This window comes from Lolium rigidum, chromosome 7 (genome assembly GCF_022539505.1).
Source record: "Lolium rigidum isolate FL_2022 chromosome 7, APGP_CSIRO_Lrig_0.1, whole genome shotgun sequence".
Lineage (NCBI taxonomy): Eukaryota > Viridiplantae > Streptophyta > Magnoliopsida > Poales > Poaceae > Lolium > Lolium rigidum.
In genome coordinates this window covers 353,093,879-353,116,160 of record NC_061514.1, presented here as the reverse complement: position 1 = coordinate 353,116,160, position 22,282 = coordinate 353,093,879, and the positions used below count along the sequence as shown (strand labels likewise).

Sequence of the window (22,282 nt, the reverse complement as noted above, 5' to 3'; positions counted from 1 at the left end):
TCGCATCTCCAAGAACTTCAGTCGACCCAAAGACTTGGTCAGAATATCTGCAAGCTGATCATCGGTGCGAACGTAGTTGACTTCTATCTTGCTCTCCTCTACACACTCCCGTATGTAGTGATACCTCGTATCAATGTGCTTACTCCTATCATGGTGTACCGGATTCTTGCACAAAGAGATTGTAGACTTGTTGTCAACATTGAGCACCACCCGTTCCGCTTCCTCCTTCTTGAGGTCACCGAGTAGCCTTCCTAGCCACACACCTTGACACGCCGCGGTTGCAGCTGCTATATACTCAGCTTCACAGGAAGATAATGCAACTACCTTTTGCTTCTGTGATAGCCAACTTACGATGCTATTTCCAAGGAAATATGCCACGCCCGAGGTACTCTTACGGTCGTCAACATCGCCTGCCATGTCACTGTCACTATAGCCAAGTATCTTCACCTTCCCCTTCTCCTTCAAATAGACAATACCGTAGTCAGTTGTCCCTTTGATGTACCTGAGTATATGCTTCACCGCTGCCCAATGTTCTGTTGTGGGTGCTTCCATGTAGCGACTCACAATGCCAACGGAATATGCTAAGTCCGGTCTTGTGTTCACGAGATACCTCAAACTTCCGACCACACTCCTATACTCCGTTGCATCAACCGCGGGTGCTTCACTCTTCTTGCTTAGTTTAAGCCGAGGTTCCATTGGAACTTGAGTTGGATTGCAATCTTCCATGCCACAATTCTCGAGTATTCTCTTCGCATATGCCTCCTGGCATAGTGTGATCTCGCCCAGCTTTTGTTGCACCTCGATCCCAAGATAGTAGGTCAACAAGCCTAGATCACTCATCTTGAATAACTCCTTCATCTGTAGCTTGAACTTAGCAATCTCCTCCTCATCCGCTCCGGTTATCAATAGGTCGTCGACATAGATGCCAACTAGTAGACGATCCCTTCCTTGACCTTGCTTATACATAGCATGCTCTAGTGGGCTCTTCTCGAATCCGAGAGAGATCAATGTACGATCAAGCTTGATGTTCCACGCCCGAGGGGCCTGCCGTAGCCCGTACAACGCCTTGTGTAGCTTCAATACCTTGTGTTCCTCTCCTCGCTTGACGAATCCCGGTGGTTGCCTCACATAGACTTCTTCTTCCAACTCTCCATTCAAAAACGCGGATTTCACATCCATGTGATGCAATTTCCAAGATTCTTGAGCCGCGAGAGCGATAATTAATCTCACCGATTCCATCCTTGCAACGGGAGCGAATACTTCTTCGAAATCCACACCTTGCTCTTGCACGTAGCCCTTGGCCACTAGCCTTGCTTTGTGTTTCACCAAATTCCCTTCGGCATTCTTCTTGATCTTGTACACCCACTTGAGCCCTATGGCCTTTTGGCCGTTGGGTAGATCGACAAGCTTCCATGTATTGTTGTCACGGATCGACACCAACTCCTCATCCATAGCACGACGCCAACACTCCTCCGTGTTTGCGTCCTCGAACTTCGTCGGCTCCTCGGTGAGTAAACACCGACCTTGTCCTCTCCCTCGCGCACGCGTTGTGCGAAGGGTCTCCGGCGGATACAACTCCAATACGCTTCGGAATTTTTCCGGAGTAGGCGGACGTCTCCTTTCCATTGCAGCAGAAGGAGACCCCGGAGCTGACGTACTCGCGCTTGCTTCTGCGTCGGCAGAACCTTCACGAGCTGACGATTTTCCAGAGGATATACTGCCTGCTGGCGACGCGAATCCGTCACCTACGTCCGATCCTGGATAGGCGCCGCTTCCTGGCGATGCATGGCCTTCAGGCTGACCAAGCTCACTCGTCCCTGCTCCTTCTGGATCACGTCTTGGTGATGAGCCTCCACGTGATGTGCTCCCGTACGGAGGAGCTTCTCCAGGCGAAGCGCTCGAGCTGCTGCTGCTGCTCGCTCCAGGTCTCCCGCGCGGAGAGGCACCTCCAGGCGAGTCGCTCGGCTCACTGCCACTATCGCTAGCTGTCGAGCCTCCAGGTGCAACGCTGCTGCTGCTCGCGCCCGGACCTGCATCAACGCCACGAGACGTTTCTTGATCATCTGCATGCGAATCACTGTAGACTACAGTAAAAATTTCGTTAGAAATTGATTGTACCGGTTCCGCGGAGCTCCAATTCCATGATTTCTCCTCCTCAAAGACGACGTCGCGTGTCACAACCAACTTCTTATTCACCGGATTGTACGCGCGATAAGCCTTTGAACCGGCTTCATAGCCGATCATGACCATTGGAGTACTTCGATCCGCCAACTTGCTAGTATGCCCCGATACTGTCTTCACATGCGCCACGCACCCGAAAGTGCGAAGATGATCAACCGAGGGCTTGTGTCCGTACCATGCTTCGTACGGAGTCATACCAACCACGCTCTTAGTTGGTGCCCTGTTCAGTAGATAGACGGCCGTCGTGACCGCCTCACCCCAAAACCTACCCGGCACGCCTTTGCTTTTCATCATGCTACGTGCCATGGCCACCACGGTTTGGTTCCTTCTCTCCACAACACCGTTTTGCTGCGGTGAATATGGCGCGGTAAGGTACCGCTGGATCCCATGAGCTTCACAAAACGCCTTGAATTCATTGGATTTGAACTCCCCACCCCGATCGGTACGGAGGGCCTTCAACTTTGCCTCGGACTCCACCTCGGCCGCCATCTTCACAATCCGGAACGCTTGCAAAGCTTGATCCTTACTCTTCAGCAACACAACCCACATGTATCTACTGAAGTCGTCGATGATGAGCAAAAAGTACTTGTTCCCGGCGGGGTCGCCGCGTGATTGGTCCGCATAAGTCTCCATGCACCAACTCAAGAACCTTGCTTGCTCGATATTGTCCCTCCCTTGGAAACGGGGCTCGCCTTTGCTTCCCAATGAGACAACCGTCGCACACCTGCTCAACATGATCAACACACGGTAAGCCACGTACCATCTCCTTCTGTCCAAGTTGCCGTAGAGCCTGGAAATTAAGATGCCCGTAGCGCGCGTGCCACCTCCATGCCGAGTCTTCCATGCTTGTCATCAAGCATACCGGATCCACCCGATCCAGAGTTGAGGATGTAGAGTCGATTCCTCGCCCTCTCCACCTTCATGATGAGTTGCCTTTGACGATCATACCCCCATAAGAACTCGTCCTCGATCACGATCTTGCATCCACGCTCCGCGAGCTGACCAAGACTGATGATGTTGCTCTTCAACTTGGGGATATAGTACACATCCGTGAGTACCTTGTGACCGCCGTTCTTCAACTCAAACAGAGACAGTGCCTCGCCTGCTATCCCAACGGTCGATCCATCGCCGAATCGAACCGTTCCTCCCACCGAGAGGTCTAACTCGAAAACCGAGCCTTGTCGCCGGTCATGTGGTTGCTTGCGCCTGTGTCGAGGTACCGGACATGCCTCGCTGTCCTCATCCTCGCCTTGTCATGAAGGAAAACCTTGTCTTCCTCGAGCGTGACGATCTCCCTAGCCGGCACATGCGGAGTTGATCCAACATTGTCCATCAGCTCGCATACCTCGAGCATCAACATCATTGGTCCATCATTTCCTTCCATCGCCAAGAGAGCCTTCTTCTCCGGAGAGTTGCGACACTCCGATTTGAAGTGACCGAGCTGGTTGCACTTATGGCAGCGAAGATTCTTTTTATCGAACTTCTTCTTAGGCTTCTTCGGCTTCTCATCCGACTTCTTCGCCGGGCGGGAGGCTTCTTGATAACCACCGCTGCTTGATGCTCCATTGCTCTTCTTCTCTCTTGCGGCCATTGCACTGCCACTGGGCGCGCGTAAGCATCACGTGCTCCTCCACTTTTGCTTCGCCGCCGTAGGTGATCTTCATCCTCTCATCATGCGCCTTGAACCGTCCGACCAAATCGTCCATCGTGAGAGTCTTGAGATCGACGCACCGCTCGATCGCCGAAACAACGGGCAAGTAACGCGGCGGCGCCGCGCGTAGGAAACGCCTTACGATCGAGATCTCCTCGAGCTTCTCGCCCAGCGCGCGAATCCCATTGACCAATGTAGCGACCCTCGAAGCGAAGGCGTCCAGCTTCTCATCTACTCCCATCTCCAGGTTCTCGTACTGCTTCTGCAAGGTTTGTAGGGCCGCCTCGCGGACACGCGCATGACCAAGATTCAGCGTCTTGATCGTCTCCCACGCCTCCTTTGCAGATGTCTTCGAGATTAGGTGCTGCTTCACGTCCATCGGCATCACCGAGCAGATGGCCGTGAGTGCCTGTCGGTCCTTGCGGTACTTCGGCGCGCCCTTCATGAACTCGTCGCCGCCCGGATCAACAGCCTCCCAGACTTCGTTGGACTCGAGCGCCCACATCATCGTGGTCGCCCACACCGTGTAGTTGTCGCGGATGTACTGCGGATACTGCGTCGACACCGGCGCCGCGGCGCCGGAAGACTCGCCCACTTCCTTCGTCATGACCTCCCGTTACTAGGAGATCCTCCACGAGGCTCTGATACCAATTGTTGGCCTAGACCCGGCAGTACTCTCGCCGCTCTGATACCAATTGTTAGCCCAGCCCCACTACGCCGTCGAGTACGGTCCGACGACGATCGACGACGAAGACTTTCCGGCGAGACGACGACCTGCACACACGTAGCAAACAAGCCAAAGCTATTTTGCAACAAGCAGCAGCCCACGTACGATCAGCTAGAACTCACGCACACGAAAAACAATATATCGCCACAGGCCCGTATCGAGCCTGTTGTTTACTTTGTATTGATTCTCGATGTGTTTCTTACAAGCCAGGATGATGCATATATATACTAGGCCTATGCTAATCAGAGTCGGACAGCTAGAGCTAAACTAAACCGACTAGAACAGCTAGAGCTATACATGCAACGTATTGTACTCGTACACGGAACAACGGCACATGACGCCGTGCCGGCGTCGGACGTGATTATTGCTAACAAGCTCGCGTATTAACAATGTCGTCGGGAGAGACCGCTGCGGCTACGAGATTCGATGCTTAGCCCTTGGGACATGACCGAGATCGCCGCAGGGACTCTCCCTCTCCCGGCTCCGTCTGGGTCCAGCTCGGTTTGGCTAGGCCGTGGGCGATCCATCGAATATATGCTCCCCTAAAGCTTGCGATCGACGGAGTCCGCCCGATCGCCTTTCACAGCCTGTAACGCGAACTATTCCCAGCACTGCCCGCCATCCATCCCAGATCAAGCGAATTCCGATTCAGTCAAGTAGCAGCCGGGGAACTGAAAAGCGAGAGCTGGCCGATCTTTGCTCTGGTGCGTCGCCTTTATTCCCGCGCGCCATTAAACTATGCCTGAGCTCCACTAGCTAGCTTGCTGGCTTGAGAAATTCGGCCCAATCCACCTCTACTGTACATACCACCTTCGATCTCGAAGATCCTCCACCCCCGCCTCCGGGTATATATCTGCCGCCTCCCCTGACACACTTTCCTTACGCCATCGTCGACCACAGCTGCACTCAGGCAGAGACGCGAACGGATAGCAAGCGGGAGAGGTCACTTACAACTGATACCTTCGACCTTCAGCGCATGGCAGCAATGGACAACCTGCCCTGCTCCACTTCTTGGAGAGACCTCACACACACCAGCTGGTAAGCATGTGCTCCGTCCAGCATTTATTTGGGCTGTTGATCTGTTTGTACCGAGGAATGCATGTCTCATGTACGCTTTATTGAATTCGCAGGAGGGACGACGACTACAGGCGGATGGTGATGGCGAGCCTGATCGAGGCGGTGTACCTGCTGGAGCTGGAGCGGCAGGAGCGGCGGGACGCGGCGGAGGTGGCGCAGCAGTGGTGGAAGCCCTTCAGCTACCGCCTGGCGCACGAGCTGGTGGACGAGCGCGACGGCTCCGTCTTCGGCGCCATCTTCGAGTGGGACCACCACCGCCGCCCGCGCAGCCACGACGTCGAGGAGGCCAGGCCGACCGGCGCGCCGAGCGCGGTGATCGCGTTCCGGGGCACGCTGCTGCGCGCGCCCACCATCCGCCGGGACGTGGAGGACGAGCTCCGCCTGCTGGCCTGCAACAGCCTGCGCGGCTCCGCCCGGCTCGACGGCGCGCTCAGGGCGCTCAGGGCCACCATCGACAGGTTCGGGTCCGAGAACGTCTGCCTCTGCGGCCACTCCCTCGGCGCCGGCTTCGCGCGACAGATCGGCAGGATGCTCATGGCGTCGCGGCAGCAGCAACCACAGCCGCAGCAGCAGCAGGCGTCGCTCGAGTTCTACCTCTTCAACGCGCCCTACCTGTCGCTGCCCATGGGGGTCCGGAGGGTGGTGAGGACGACGGACTGCCTCCTCAAGACGCTCCGCACCGGCGTCGCCGCCGTCGGCAGGTGGCACGGCAAGGCGCTCAAGAACGTCGCGTACGCCAACTGCGTGCTCGGCTACACCAGGCTCGACGGCGACGGCAGGAGGTTGTTCGACTGAGAAGCACAAAACACTGATCCATGCATGACCACTTTTCCTCAACCTAGCGCTGAGCTCAACTGCTGCGCTCGATGATCACGCGACGCATCACGATCGATCGATCCATCTATCTACCGCCATGATCCATCAACTTGTAGTCCTAGAATTCAATTCAAGGAACCACCAATAAGCATCTGTCTTGCTTGAGGATGATGCACGGCTTAGGTAGGTAGCTAGCCTGCATGTTTTGCCCTGTACATGTTCATCGCTTTTCCACCGTCAATTGTGAATTAAAACCAGCTACTGAGTACTATGTATTTTGTCATGAACTTGCTCAACTGTCCGAGTGTATCAATTTCTTCGATCGTGACAGGTTGAGAACTGTCCGGCCGGTCGTGCGACAAGCTGGGGTGCCAGTGCCCCACATTCCACCAGCAGGAACTCATCAATCATAAGATCTGTGTCGGCTATACAACACAGCAAGAAGAAAATCTGTTTCAAAGTCACATGCGCGACGCACAAACGAAGTGAGAAAAGGAAGAAACAAGGACAAAAGGGAGAGTGCCTTTTCACATCCGACGAACGGAGGAACCTGCAGAGAAGCATTGGCTAAGCAACCGCTGAACCGCGTCGCCGGTACGCACAAGGGACGCACGTTTCGCAAATGATTATCACACACCATTAGGAGTGCCTATGTTGGCTTGTACGCATCATCTGCGGTCAGACACCATTAGGCTCCACTTAGCTTGATTAAGGTACTAGATTATTTGCCTGACACTTGCAAGGACATCACAGTTACGGGGCCAACAGTTGGATGTGAAGAACATTGCCCCATTATTTGGAAAAGATCATTTTGCTAGGCAGTCTCAGCACTTATTAAATATGAAGATCATGTAGCTGTTTACGAAGCATGCATAGAATAAATAGAAATTAAATTGCTAATTTGTGCCGTTAGTTAATATGATTTTTTGTTTTTCCTCACTATACTAAAATGTGGTCTATTTAATTTCATTGTTGTACTCTCAGTGCAGTTTAAATTGTTGAGTCTATTTATTCTATCATTGTTGTATTATTACCGACAACATTCTTGTTTCCTTTTTTTTTTTGTAGCAAGTCATGAACTAGTGCCTTTGTGTTCTGGGTGGATGAAGAGTGGAGGCCGGGTGCCAAAAAAATTGTATTATTCTATAATTTGTTTCCCAATTATTTTACATGCTGGTACCAAAATCCTTGCTCTCAAGCTGGGGTGCCCCACATTCCACCATCAAAAACTCATCGCCCCTGTGATTTTTCTCGGTTATAAGAACACCTAAGAAGATAGTACCATGCGCGATGCACAAACGAAGAGAGAGAAGGAAGAAACATCGACAAAAGGGAGGGTGCCTTTTTCACATCTAACGAACGGAGGGAACCAGCGGAGAAGCATTGGCTAAGGGCCCTGATTGATTGCTCGCAGCAAAATTTCGTTGTTTCTGGTTTTGGCCCGCTGGATGTTGCATGATGAGAAATTAAACTTGGTCTGTTTGTGCACTATGTTTGGATCCCAACAAAATTTCATCGTGCAGTTTCGGCCCATCGATTGGTAGGCAACAATCATCGATATCTTGGTTGACGATGGAAGAATCAGTTGTTCGATTTTATGCTAACCAGCGACGATGTTACCTCCCTCTTCAAATGGCGCTATCACCCCTAACTAGCCGTTACGAACCACAACACAACAAAGTAAGTACACATGACAACAGACATAAGCTAATTGCATATAAGCATTGGCAGGACGAGCTATAACGCCCTGATCAAAATCAAGGACTTTCCAGGGGCATAGAAGCCCGTAGAACCCCTTGATCAAAAGCCATGAGCATTGTCTTAGCAGCAAAGGTTCACCAGGATCAAGTTCCACTAAAACTACATATGGACATCATTAGCATGCATAGAAATTAAGTAGGGCTGCCGTCTAGGCGTGATCGGGGTAGGTGTACTTGTACATCGTTTGCGGCCGGTTCCTGCTGAAGACCACCTGGCCACCATAGTTGGTGACTTGCACCCACTCCTCGCAGAAGTGGCAGGCAGACAAGGCCACATTGCGTGGCAGTGGGATCTTGACCCACTCACGCAACGCGTGCTCGAAACATGGAGGCACGACGAGCATGTGGAAGTCGTATGTGCTTAGCTGCACGTAGAACCTCCGTGGCATCATTGCCATGGCGAGGTGCCCCAGCTTAGGTGGGCGGCCCACTGTGGGAGGTGGCATCAGCACAGCCTCCACCCTACAGAGCACCTTCGGCTTCAGCGCCCTCATCCAGCGGTTCAGGACGATGTGGTCCTGATATCCGGGTGGAGGGAAGAACCCCTTGCCCACCGTGTCGCACTCCAGCTTTACCACCTAATCAGAAAAGCAAATGGGTGCTAGAACGATGATGATGGGATAGCCATTGGCAACACAGTGGCATGATCATGTCTCTTCCATTGGCAACACAGTGGCATGATCATGCCTTTGCCATATTGGCAACACAATGGCATGATCAAGCCATTGCCATTAGCGACACACTGGCAAGATCAAAAGGTTATACGCAGTGGTAAGACAATGGCATGGTCTTGAACCAATCTTGATCATGTACTTGTCTTGCTAATTCATAGCACCGAAATGATTTCTAATATTCCAATTTGGAGAGTGCAATAATTTGATTGACCGACATTTGCACTCCCCAAATTAGGAAATTTAGGATCCACATGTACCAGCTCGAGAATCTAACCTACAAGTGCATGCATCTTAGCCCTAGTGACCTCCGGCCGCTCGCCGGAGAAAGCTAAATCAATGGCGCCGCTGGTACCAAAACCTCACCGCTGCCGAAATCTAGGCGATTGGGGACTTACCGTGGAGAAATCGGGCGCTCCTGTCGGCGAAGGAACGCTCCGAGACCTGGACTAAGACACCGAAGTATGGGAAGTACGGTACCAAATCAGTGAGGGTAGGACTTGCGAACATAGGTGCCTTGCCTATTGCGACGCTATTGGGTCCGGGGACCGCGGCCGATGACAATCCTTCCATCAGATCCGTAACCTCGGAGGTGGCCGCCAAGGTCACCGCCCTCGTCGGACGCGGCATCGAACAGACCGGGGAATGGCGCTTCAGTGTGGCTGCGAGGTTGGCTCCGCCGGCCGCAAGCTCGTCGAGTTGGCGCGCCGCCCACACTTCCTTGGCGGGCATCTGCTTGATGGTGGGGAGGCCGATGGGCGGAGGGGGGAGGCCGGAGGAGCGGTGGCCATGGAGAAACCGAGTAAGGTGAGAATGCCGGTTGGGCGATGAGTGTAGTATAGTGCGGAGTCAAGCGATACGTCTCGTCTCCCATGCTTCCTAACACGTGCAAAACAGTACACACAGTGCTCATGAAAAAACAGCCGTTCCTCTCGAGCCAACTTTCGGCCTGCTTTAAATATTTTGCAATGCAAAATTTCCATGCAACTTGAACTTCCAAATGGCCTTTTTTGCTCATTGAATACGGGAAAAGCCTTTATTAGCAACAAAACATGCCCTAAGTAACCGATGAACCGCGTGGCCGGTACGCGCGAAGGGATTCACGTTTCGCACTGAAAGCGCAAATTATCAGGACACGTATGTTGGGTGCGCATCTGCAGTCTGCATCATGTATGTCGCCTTGCAACGTTAAGGCGAGCTGGCCGGGGACAGAGTGGCACCGTTTCTTTCACTCCTGTCCCAAATTCAGAAGCAACAGCTGAGCTGCGTTGGTGATTTGGAGTGGCAACAGCTCAAGCATCTGTCGTGACGTCTGGTGAGGAAACGTCTTTAAGTCTTAACCGACAGCTGAAACTTATCTGGTGTTCAGTGCAACGCCGTTAGATCTACGATATGTTTTTGGACTTATTGCTATGAAGAAATCTATTGCTTCATCCGGAAAAAATTTCTGGATCTAGCATCTCTTCTGGCATATTTAGGAGCGCCTGGATTTGGTATTCATGACATTAAGGTCAAAAGTATTGCCCTTCTAAGTAAGTGGTTGTTTAAACTCCTTGCTCAAGATGGTGTTTGGCAAACCCTTTTAGAAAGAAAATATGTTGGCTCAATTGCTATGTCCCATGTATAATGAAAACATTGTGATTCGCATTTTTGGTCTGCTCTGATAGCAACAAAGAAATATTCCTTCCGTTTCGAATCACTTTAAATTAGAGAACTTTTACAGTACCCCTGAGTTAATATGGGCCATCCAATCTAACCGATCGAACGGCCTGTCCGCGCTTGTAGATACGTTTATGGGAGGACAAGTGGTTAGATAATACCACGCTCCGCTTTGTATAATATATTGTTCGTCACAAGAGCGACATTATCGATGCTGCTATGTAGTATTCTCCTCCGAATGAAACATTCAAAAAAGATTTAATGAGCCATAGGCTAGCATCTTAGAATGCTTTGCTCTAGCATTTGGTTTCTGTCCAATTAACACAATTCAATGAAATCTATATGAGAGTAGCATTTTCTATGTTGTTTCCATGTACAAAGATTTGATCCGGCAAGTGCTACCAGTTAGTAATAATAGAAAGATTTCGAAGATGAACATAACACTAAAGATCAAAATATTTGGTTAGTATCTTCGTCGAGGAGTGCTCTTTACCAAAGATAACCTTACTAAAAGTAATTGGTATGGGAGTAGAAAATGTGTTTTCAATCTTCACGATCAGACAATTAAACACTTATTTTTTCAACGCTAGTTTGGCAGATCTATATGGTCAGTCATCCAAGTAGAATATGACTTGTATCCTCCATGTAGTGTTGCCAATATATTTGGAAATTGGCTTCACGGTATTGATCACAAATTTAGAACTTTTATAAGGGTGGTAGCATCTATGTTATTTGGTCGCTTTGCCTATATATAAATGATAAAGTGTTTAACGATAAAAATAATAATTCTCTTGTGCAGGTTATCTACCAGTACGCTCCGTTCATGGTCATCTCTACAACGAGTGGAGAACTACAACTTATTTACGGAGGTTCATACTTTTGGAGATTGGATCACCTCATCCTTAGACGTTTCACGTTAGCAACTTTTGGAGTTTGGTTTGCGTCTATGTGCATCCTAATTCTAATTATGCAAAGGCCACGTGTGATACTTAATCTTTTTAGAAGTAATAATAACATGCCTTTTATCAGGAAAAAAATGTTCCCCCTCTCCTATAACTTCATGTCCCAACTCATTTTTCCGAGATTTTCATTCCTTCTATGAGTTTTTATTTCATACGGGTACTCAAATCCTTGATCTCAAGCTGGGGTGCGGGGTGCCCCCACATTCCACCACCAGAAACTCATCGACCCGATTTTTGTCGGTTATAAGAACAACACCTAAGAAGAAAGTCACATGCGCTACCCACAGACGAAGAGAAAAAAATCAGAAAAGGAAGAAACATCCACGAAAGAGAGAGTGCTTTTTCACATCCAACGGACGGAGGAACACGAAGCATTGGCTAAGCACCATGAGGGACGCACGTTTCGCCGTAAAAGTGCAAATAATTGTCACGACACCATGAGGACCGCCTATGTTGGGTGCGCATCTGCAGTCTGCATCATAAGCGGCGGGGACAGAGTGCTACCGTTTCTTTCACTTCTGTCCCAAATTAGAAGCAAAAAAACAAAACCTGAGCTGCGGAGCTGATTTGGAGTTGCTGACAGCTCAAGCAGCTGTCGTAACGCCAGGCGAGGAAACGACGTAACCGACAGATGAAACTTACCTGGTGTTCAATGCAACGCCGTTACATCTACGATCTATTTTTGGACTCATTGCTTTGAAGAAAGGGATTGCTTCGTCCAGAAGATTTTTCTGGATCTAGCATCTCTCCTATCTCCACCACCTGCTCTCTCTCTCTCTCATTTCATCTCTCAATCAGAGAGATCGATAATTTGTCCCCCGCGACCCAGACCACCTCCCGATCCATTGGGAGATGATTGGTTTTCTTTCTCGTTTCATCTGTTGAGAGATAATCCGTCCTCTCAATCTCTCATCATCTCTTCACATTTCCTTATCTGAGAGATTGAGAGATAACTAATTCTCTCGCCATTCCATTTGTTGAGACACAATTCATCATCTCCCTCTCATCCAATTTATTCAGAGAAATTTTCATTCATTGTTTCTGTACAACACTAAGGACATCGCAGAATGCAACAGCATCAGGACATTTCTCATCACGACGGCCAAGAAGGTAACATTTTCGGATTAATTTGTTTCCCCACCTTTGCAAATTGTGCCGAAAGAAGAGAATTATCTGCGAATGCAATGCAACTGAAATTCTCACGCGCACAATTCACAAGCATTGTTCCTGACTATACTTTTTTTTTTTTGCGACAAGTTCCTGCCTATACATGTAATTCACAACTTTCATCAGATTTTTTTTTAAAAAAAAGAACAAACATCCAATCATATCAGAGGTTGCCGTTTCCTTATTTCGCAATTTCAGGACCGTCTGGATCGATGACGCCTCCATCGAAGAACGAGGAAGAGCCCCCTAACCCTCCGGCGTCCACGACCAGCTTCGTATTAGGATTGTAAGATGCTAACTAACGCCACGCCCTAAATTAGTTTCAGCCTTGCTACGAGGAGACATCAATTCCTCATGACAGTTTCCTGTGTGATATTGCAGTTTCACCGCGCTATGTTGCTGCTGCTTGGTCGACGAGCCGCTCATGTGACGACATGGCTGTTTTGCGTGTTGCACCGTGCTTTGTACAGACTGCAGAAAACATGCAATCAAAATTCAGTGCCTCTGATCTGTTCTTGTATTTTTTTATGAAATTCGCAAAATATTCCTTACACGTGAGTGTTAGTGGAATGTCTACGGTACATGGTGCAGCCCATTGTGAGAGGCAATGGAAGCTGAGTGTGGACCAATGCTTCCAAAGTTCCACAAGAGTAAAACCCATCTCAAGAACAGAACTATCGTATTATGTTCAGCTGCAAAGGCAGTGAAAATAATGGAATAAAGTGATGCCGCCAAATTCAAATAAATTGATAAGAGATAGCACGGGATGAAAAAAATTAACTGTTTGTATTTATAATCCACAATGCCAGGAGAAATGTGACGATTTTAATGTCAAAACACTACTGCTACATGTATTTTTATGCTAAAAGTTCACCGGTCTATTCATAATCCTCAACATCATTACAAGAAAACCCAAAAGTGCTAAATATCCAAAAAGGTCATTGGACCACCTAGCGACGATTACAAGCACTCGAACAAGCCGAAGGCAAGGCACACCACCATCCTCACCCCTCTCTCATTGAAGCCGGGCAAAGCTTGTCGTATTAGAGCTTATTCTAGTAGACAGACAGAAAGTCGTCGTGCTAAGGAAGGCCCCAAAGAAAACGCACGAGAGCAACATCCATCGTCGATGAAGAGAAGCATAGATCAGAAGGAACACATACCAAATCCAACGAGATCCGTCGGGGAAAAACCTCCACATGCCCTCTAACGATGCTAGATGAATAGATGATGTTTTCGTCTTCCAACATCTACTTTAGCAAAATCCAGTTGGCGAGACATCATTGGACGGTAGAGGGATCGATGAGTGTGACCGTCTTTGATAACAAGTACCTACACGCACGCCCCATGGAAAAACAAGATATGGCAATGCCAACGCGCACTTATGTCGTGCAGGAACTAAAGTGGGTGGCTCAAAGCTCAACTTTGGAGATAAAAATTTAGAGATCAATCTATAATTGGGCTCGTCATAATCGATGCAAGTCTCACAAACCCTTCTTGAAGAATTTTCCTAGAAGTTTGTATTTATATTTGTTTTGGTCAATTTTCATAGGGTTTGTGTTAGGTTCATAGGCTTTAAGTTAGGTTGGTGGAGCTCGTGTCCTAAGACAGGCGGCATGGGATTCGACTTTGTTGCCTAGCTTTGGTAGCACTTCTTTTATATGCACTTGGTCAAATTTACAAAATTTAACTTTGCCAAAACTAATACTCTGCACTATATTTTGTGTAGTGAGATTGTTTTGAGAGATACGGGCTCTGTCTTGCCCAAGTAAGTTATGAAACTTTAACCTATTGAGTCATGTGGGTAAGTGTACAACCACTACTAAATGTCAAAATTAAAGTACTTAGCCGTGTCCTAGATGACAATTACGAGCGACTCTACCTAGAGTTGTCTAGAAGGTCTCTCTCATCCTAATTTTTTAAGTAAAAAATTGATGGGTTCAATAATGGGCAGTGGGCACTTGCGTGAACTAATGATATCCTTAGAATTATTTTGGAGAAAATAACGACCTAGTGCGTCTTTAGTATTATTTCTAAAAAAGCAGAAGTTTTTGGACAAGTTAAGATAAAACTTGTTTTCCACAAATCAGCCAAACTTCACTCAGCCGAATAATCATGAAAATGTTAGGCTCCATATGTTTCCACCAAAAAGTGACAACTTGACATTACATTTAAAGTATTGACCATTTATGTCTGCAGGTTACTAAGAAGAATGAAGATTGCTGGTCATGAGTCTTTGCTAAACATGTATGCATGTTGAATCATGAAGAAAGAGGGCTCCATGTTTTTTTTTACTTTACCGTTGTAAACTCTGCATGAGTGCTAGTTATAAGCATGCAAGTTGTAATGAAACTATGTTATTTTTTCCTTTATCATGCGTTGTAATAAAAGATATTTGTTTCTTGATATTTCATCTTGTAATTGTGGGTGCTAGCAGTTTGATCCGGAACTAGCATTAATGTACATGGATTTGCAACATTAAAAGGTGAGGTCAATATATATGGTATGAGAGCAGTGTACTGCCCTTAGGTGCACGAGGAACGACCTTAGGATTGCACGAAGACCCTTACAAAATTTAGGAGTTGCCTTTCGTTTCTAAGTTATTTGTTACGAGTTGTTTTTATCTCTAAGTTATTTTATGCCCTTCTTTCCCTCATTTGTCTCTAATTTCTCTCGTTCAAACTTAAAGATTATAAAGATTACTAGCTTCAGCGAGAGCACCACCGAGGACTTCGAGGGCACCTACTTTGGGGCTTGTCTTCTCAACATCGAAAACACGCTATCTCTACCTATCCCTGCCATCAAGGGAATCTAGCTGGCAAATTTCTAGAAGAAAGACTTGTGGTTGATCGAGTTATGCAACATGGGCGTGAGTCAAATGAAGACATAGTTCAAGCTGCTTCACGGAAATCAAAAGAGAGGCATCAATATCATCATGCAGGAGCCGATAGGACGTCTCTGCAAACACCACTCCTATGAGCTCAAGGACTACTACTCACAATACTTTGGGAGGCGCGATGACAAGGGGGCCTTTGACTACACGGATGGTGCCAAGAAGACCATGAAACCTAAGCGTCGGTACTTCCAGGACTTAGAGACTCTTATTAGGGACCTTGACACTAATTGGACCAACGAGATACTTAGCAACGACAAGCTACACGCCCAACTCAAGTGGGAGGACAAGGCATTCCTAGAGCAAGAGGAGAAGATAAAGAAAATGGGGTCAAGGTTTGAAGCAAAAGATAAGAAGGTGAACAACCAAGAAAAGTGGGTTCAAGAGAAGAACAAGATGATGCGAGAGATGAAGGAATTGCTAGAGAGCAAAAGAAGAAGATCAAGAAAATGGATGCAAGGTTTGTTGATCTTCTAACTTGTTATCTTTGAGCTTAGAGGTCAACAACCAAGGAAGTACTAACGCTTAGGACTCATGGTCTCCTTGGCACCATTAGTGTATCGGCTCATGCATGACAATGTTTATGCCTATCTTTTGATCGTCATGAAGCATCGTGAGCTTTAAATCGTGAAAATAAGTGCCAAATCATCACAATAGGTACCTTTTGCATCAAAACGCCGTTCCTTGGGCATCGTTGAAACTACACGCGTGGTAATAGGCTACTTCCGCGGAATGAGTTTCGTGGCAAATAAATTGGTCTTTTGCAACCATTAATGCGGGAAATTGCCACACGTTTTTCTGTGGCGGAACTCACCTAATGCAATCGTACCTTTTTCTGGGTATAGCTCTAGTGCAACAAATACCAAACCATGGCGAGTGACTACTATGTCAACGGAGCTGTTTCGTTGCACATGCTCTTTCGTTGGAATAGTCCAATTTATTTGCCACTTTCTATTTTGTGGCAAGAAACTATGCCAACAAACCTTATACGCGTGGAAAAAACAATTGACCACAAACAACTCAATCGTGAGGAAAAAAATCTGGTTATCGCGATGGCCAAAAAAATTGAAGCGACAAACTACTGCAAAAATGAAAAATTTCCGCGGCGATACTTTATTTCAACACAAATTATTTTGGTGGCGCCAAATATTAGTCGCAACGGCCTAAATATTAGTAGCTAGAAACACGTGCCACAATTTAAACTATTCGTTGCACCACTCTATTCGATTCACTAGTTCAACAAAGTTTGGTTTGGTGGCGCGAAATAGCTATCGCAACGGCCAGAATGTTAGTGTAGAAAATCTACTGCGACGATGTAAACTCTTTAGTGGCGGAAGTCTATTTCAACAAATCTTTTGTTGGTGGTGCCAAGCAGTTATCACAACATGTGAACAAAACAGGTAGTCATGGGGACTGAGACTTGACGCAACACTACATTTAACGTGGTAATAACCTATTGCCACGTTAAAAAAATTAAAAAATACGGAAAACAAAAAAATACGAGCATTGAATTAAAATATTCAAAACCGTACGTATAATATGTATATTCATACTAATCATAATTCCCATAGCTAATATGCATCAAATGAAACTCAAATATATTGTAGGTATCCTAATGTAGGTGATGTAGAATCCAGTGCAGCTAATTATTTTCATTTTCATTTCCATTTCCATGTCCATCATGTAATCAAGAATAAATAAAAGTTAAGTTCATGTCCCTAGCTAGCACATATTTGTTGTTTGTTTAAGTTGTCAGTCAACGCAGGAACAACACATGGTGAAACATAAGAAGCAGGTGCAGCAAGGCTATAGTGTGGGTGAAGCCAAAACATTAGTTATGAGTCAACGCAGCAAAAACACATAGTGAAATACAAAAAGCAGGTGCAGTAAGGTTATAGTATGGGTGAAGCAAAAAAAAAACAGTACGTATTAGTACCAATTTGTACAAGTTTGTGACTTACCAATGCTTTAAACATTCGAGAACTCTGTAACATGTTGTGCATAGGAATTATTTTCTTAGCAGGACTCTGTACAACTGGTGTTTGCAGGTTTGGACTAATATTTTCTTTCTGGTTTGCCTTCTTAACAATCTGCGAAAACGATGTGCACTATTAGCAATGCAAGTAAACAACAAATTTTAGGAGTTTGCAAGCATATGACTATCATCACCTGAATTGTTCCATCTTCTGTCTTTCAATCTGTTTGGGGAACTCTTGAAACTGTGACTGAAACTTTGCCATCAAGTTTTTCTCAAATTCCTGTCTTGAGGTTCGTTCCAATTCGATCATTCTTTCACTTTCAGCACGCTCTTCATGTAACCTCTCAAGTTTTTCCCTCTCAGCACGCTCTAAATTAATCTTCTCGTCCATACTAACGCGTTCATCTTGTAACTTCTGTTTTAATTATGTGACCTGCTGGCTGAGCTCAGAGTTTACCTTTTGAGTCTCTACCGTAGCACGACCTTGCTATTCGACCTGAAACTTAATCCTTTCAGAACTAGTTGGCAGTTGATGAATTGCATTTCACTATTTCTTTATATACAGTCTGGAAAATATTGATTCTTTGTTCAACTGAAACTGGACCTCCAGTTTCCTTTTCTCTATTTTGAATGTCTTGACATGCTTTTTCCTAATTACGAAAAAACACTCCCATCAGATGAAGAACCATACACGATAAACAACAATAAATAAGTTTAGAGTAGCTTCTAAGTCAGTATACTCACATAAACTTTTTTGGACTCTTCGGAAGTCAATGATCCATTCTTGGTGTGGGTGATTTCGCGGAGAGCAATACAATCTGGCTCTTTTCCAGTTTGTGAATTTCTCTGCAAGTAGTGCAACAATTAGATGCTACAAACATTAAAGCACAGTGAGCAGCGAAGCATGCAAAGTGAGTAGGCTCATACATTCTCAAAATGCAGTTGAGAGTAGGACTTTGATCCAGCTCTGTGTTTTGTCTTGAGTTTCTTACGGTTATCCAAGTTCTTTTGGCTGAGTTCCTACACATTTAGCGATAAAAAACGAGTGAGACAAACCATTTCATGATAGTACAAAATTCAAAAACTGTGAGCATAGAGATAACCTTGCTGATCAGTGCCAAAGTACTGAATCATCCATTCCCACTCTTTCGGTTGTAAATCTTCTGATAAATTTGACATTCTAGCATCATCTGTTTTGTTTGCCTTGTAACTGCGGCTTAGAGATGCTCGCCAGCCTCTGTATCGCTCTTTCGCAATTTTTTGAATTTTTCTCTGTTGTTTCTGGTGTATCTTCCAAATCATATCTATGATGTAATGCGTACAAGAAACGAATAGACATTCGTAGTTCATTATGAACGAAAAAATAAGACAACACATGTAAGAAAGGTTGTACTCACCAACATATCTGCAACTATGAGTCGATGGACGTCAGGGTGAATATCCGACCACGTCCTCACTCCAATAATTGGTAACCTTATTTTCATTATGATAACCACGTCATCCTTGAATGAACATAGTTCATTCCTACTGCACCGCCCAATTTATCAGAGAATGCAATATTTAGCTTTGCAGATCCATTGGCATGACGCTTCTTACTTGCTTTCAAACCTTTTTATTACACCTCGCCCTTTTCTTCTTGGGTCTGTCAACGCCTACAGAGTTGTGTATGTTTTTTTACATGTGTGTCCTCATTTCTTACAATGTACTACATAATACTACAATTTTTTGTGTATATTATGGGTTGTAGGCGCTGATGGACCCAAGAAGAAAGGGTGAGGTGTACTAAAAGGTTCGAAAGCTAGTAAGAAGCGTCATGTCAATGGATCTGCAAAGCTAAATATTGCATTCTCTGATAAATTAGGCGGTGCAATAGGAATAAACTACCGTTAATTCGAGGATGACGTGGCTATCATAATGAAAAAATGTTACCAATTATTGGAGTGAGGATGTGGTCGGATATTCACCTAGACGTCCATCGACTCATAGTTGCAGATATGTTGGTGTGTACAACCTTTCTCACATGTGTTGTCTTATTTTTTCGTCCATAATGAACTACTAAAGTTTATCCGTTTCTTGTACACATTGCAGGATAGATATGATTTGGAAGATACACCAGAAACAACAGAGAAAATTTTAAAAATTGTGAAAGAGCGATACAGAGGGTGGCGAGCATCTCTAAGCTGCACTTACAAGGCATACAAAACAGATGATTCTAGAATGTGAATTTGCCAGAAGATTTACAACCGGAAGAGTGAGAATGGATGCTTCAGTACTTTGGCACTGATCAGAAATTTAAGGTTATCTCTATGCTCACAGTTTGTGAATTTTGTACTATCATGAAATGATTTGTCTCACTCGTTTTTTTATCACTGAATGTGTAAAAACTCAGCCAAAAGAACTCCGATAACCGTAAGAGACTCAAGACAAAACACAGAGCTGGATCAAAGTCCTACTCTCAACTGAGTTTTGAGAATGTATGAGCATACTCACTCTACATGCTTGCTGCTCACCGTGCTTTAATGTTTGTAGCATATAATTGTTACACTACTTGCAGAGAAATTTGGAAACTGGAGAAGAGCCAGACTGTATTGCTCTCTTGGAAATCACTCACACCAAGAATGGATCATAGACTACCGAAGAGTCCAAAAAAAGTTTACGTGAGTATACTGACTTAGAAGTTATTCTAAACTTATTTACTGTTGTTCATAGTGTATGGTTCTTCATCTGATGGGAATGTTTTTTCGTAATTAGGAAAAAGCATGTCAAGACATTCAAAATAGAGAAAATGAAACTGGAGATCCAGTTTCAGTTGAACAAAGAATCAATATTTTCCAGACTGCATATAAAGAAATGGTAAAATGCAAGTCATCGCAGCCTCGTGGATTTGGATACATGGCCAAACTGCCAACTAGTTCTGAAAGTATTAAGTTTCAGGTTGAAGAGCAAGGTCGTGCTACGGTAGAGACCCAAAGGTAAACTCTGAGCTTAGCCAGCAGAACACAGAATTAAAACAAAAGTTACAAGATGAACGTGATAGTATGGACAAGAAGATTAATTTAGAGTGTGCTGACAGGGAAAACCTTGAGGAGAGATTAAGGAAGAGCGTGCTGAAACTGAAAGAATGATGGAATTGGAACAAACCTCAAGACAGTAATTTGAGAAAAAACTTGATGACAAAGTTTCAGTCACAATTTCAAGAGTTCTCGAAACAGATTAAAAGATAGAAAATGCAAACAATTCAGGTGATGATAGTCATATGCTTGCAAACTCCTAAGATTTAGTTGTTTACTTGCATTACTAACAGTGCACATCGTTTTCGCAGATTGTTAAGAACGCAAACCAGAAAGAAAATATTAGTCCAAACCTGTAAACAACACTTGTACAGAGCCCTGCTAAGAAAAATGATTTATGTGCACAACACGTTATAGGGTTCTCAAATATTTAAAGCATTGGTAAGTCACAAACTTGTACAAATTGGTACTAGTACGTACTGTTTTTTGCTTCACCCACACTATAGCCTCGCTGCACATGTTTCTTATGTTTCACTATGTGTTGTTGCTGCGTTGACTCACAACTAATGTTTTGGCTTCACCCACACTATAGTCTTGTTGCACCTGCTTATTATGTTTCACCATGTGTTCTTGCTGCGTTGACTCACAACTTAAACAAACAACAAATATGTGCTAGCTATGGACATGAACTTAACTTTTATTTATTCTTGATTGCAGGATGGACATGGAAATGGAAATGGAAATAATTTGTTGCACTGGATTCTACATCATCTACATTAGGATACATACGATAATGGTTATGAGAATTATGATCCATATTAGTTATGAGAATTATGATTTGTATGAATATACATATTGTACGTACGTACGGTTTTGAATATTTTAATTTAATGCTCGTATTTTTTGTTTCCCGTATTTTTTTAACGTAGCAATAGGTTATTACCACAGTAAATATAGTGTTGCGTCAAGTCTCAGTCGCCACGACTACCTGTTTTATTCACATGTTGTGGTAACTGCTTGGCGCCACCAAAAAAGTTTTGTTAAAATAGACTTTCGCCACCAAAGAGTTTACATCGTCGCACTAGATTTTCTCCACTAACATTCTGGCCGTTGCGATAGCTATTTCGTGCCACCAAACCAAAACTTTGTTGAAATAGCAAATCGATTAGAGTGGCGCAACGAATAGTTTAAATTGTTGCACGTGTTTCTAGCTACCAATATTTAGGCCGTTGCGACTACTATTTGGCGTCACCAAAATAATTTGTATTGAAATAAAGTATCGTCACGGAAATTTTTCATTGTCGCATGTATCTGGGTGCCAGGTTTATGTCAGGTGCTTTGACATGCTGGGAGGTTTTGAGGTTGAAAGTTTAATTCTTGTATTGAACCTGAACTGTTTTATTCTCTCCGATTTAAATTAATTGAATTAATTTTATTTAGATACGCATGTATATAGAGATAAAACATATCTAGATATATTTATATCTAGACAACATTAAGTCAATTGATTTGAATTGGAGAGGTACTAGTTTTAGATGAATGAAATCGTGCTCTTTAATTTACTCGGGTGCGAACGGCTGGACCGATCCCCACCGCGTGTTAACCCACGGCTAGGGTCGGAATGCGCCGATAGCCCGCCCAGTCAAAATTGGCCGAGATTTTCGAAATACACCCTCCCGGCGGCGATGCGGCCGGCGGCGGCGCTGAGCCTGCCTACCTACCACTAGGA

The 22,282-nt window shown here is 45.5% G+C and overlaps 1 protein-coding gene across 1 annotated transcript; it reads left to right on the top strand.

Moving 5' to 3' along the window:
• Positions 1-5,301: 5,301 nt before the first annotated feature.
• On the top strand, positions 5,302-6,709 carry LOC124677200 (GDSL esterase/lipase At4g10955-like). The gene is made up of 2 exons (XM_047213199.1): positions 5,302-5,597; positions 5,690-6,709. Exons 1-2 carry the CDS (start codon positions 5,536-5,538, stop codon positions 6,429-6,431), a joined length of 804 nt encoding a protein of 267 aa, XP_047069155.1. The 5' UTR covers positions 5,302-5,535; the 3' UTR covers positions 6,432-6,709.
• The last annotated feature ends 15,573 nt before the right edge of the window (positions 6,710-22,282 follow it).

Bases quoted from the DNA above. Each gene is read 5' to 3' on its own strand.
- LOC124677200 (XM_047213199.1), top strand. From the start codon at position 5,536: ATGGCAGCAATGGACAACCTGCCCTGCTCCACTTCTTGGAGAGACCTC. The intron at 5,598-5,689 runs GTAAGCATGTGC...TTGAATTCGCAG, and splicing joins GACCTCACACACACCAGCTG to GAGGGACGACGACTACAGGC.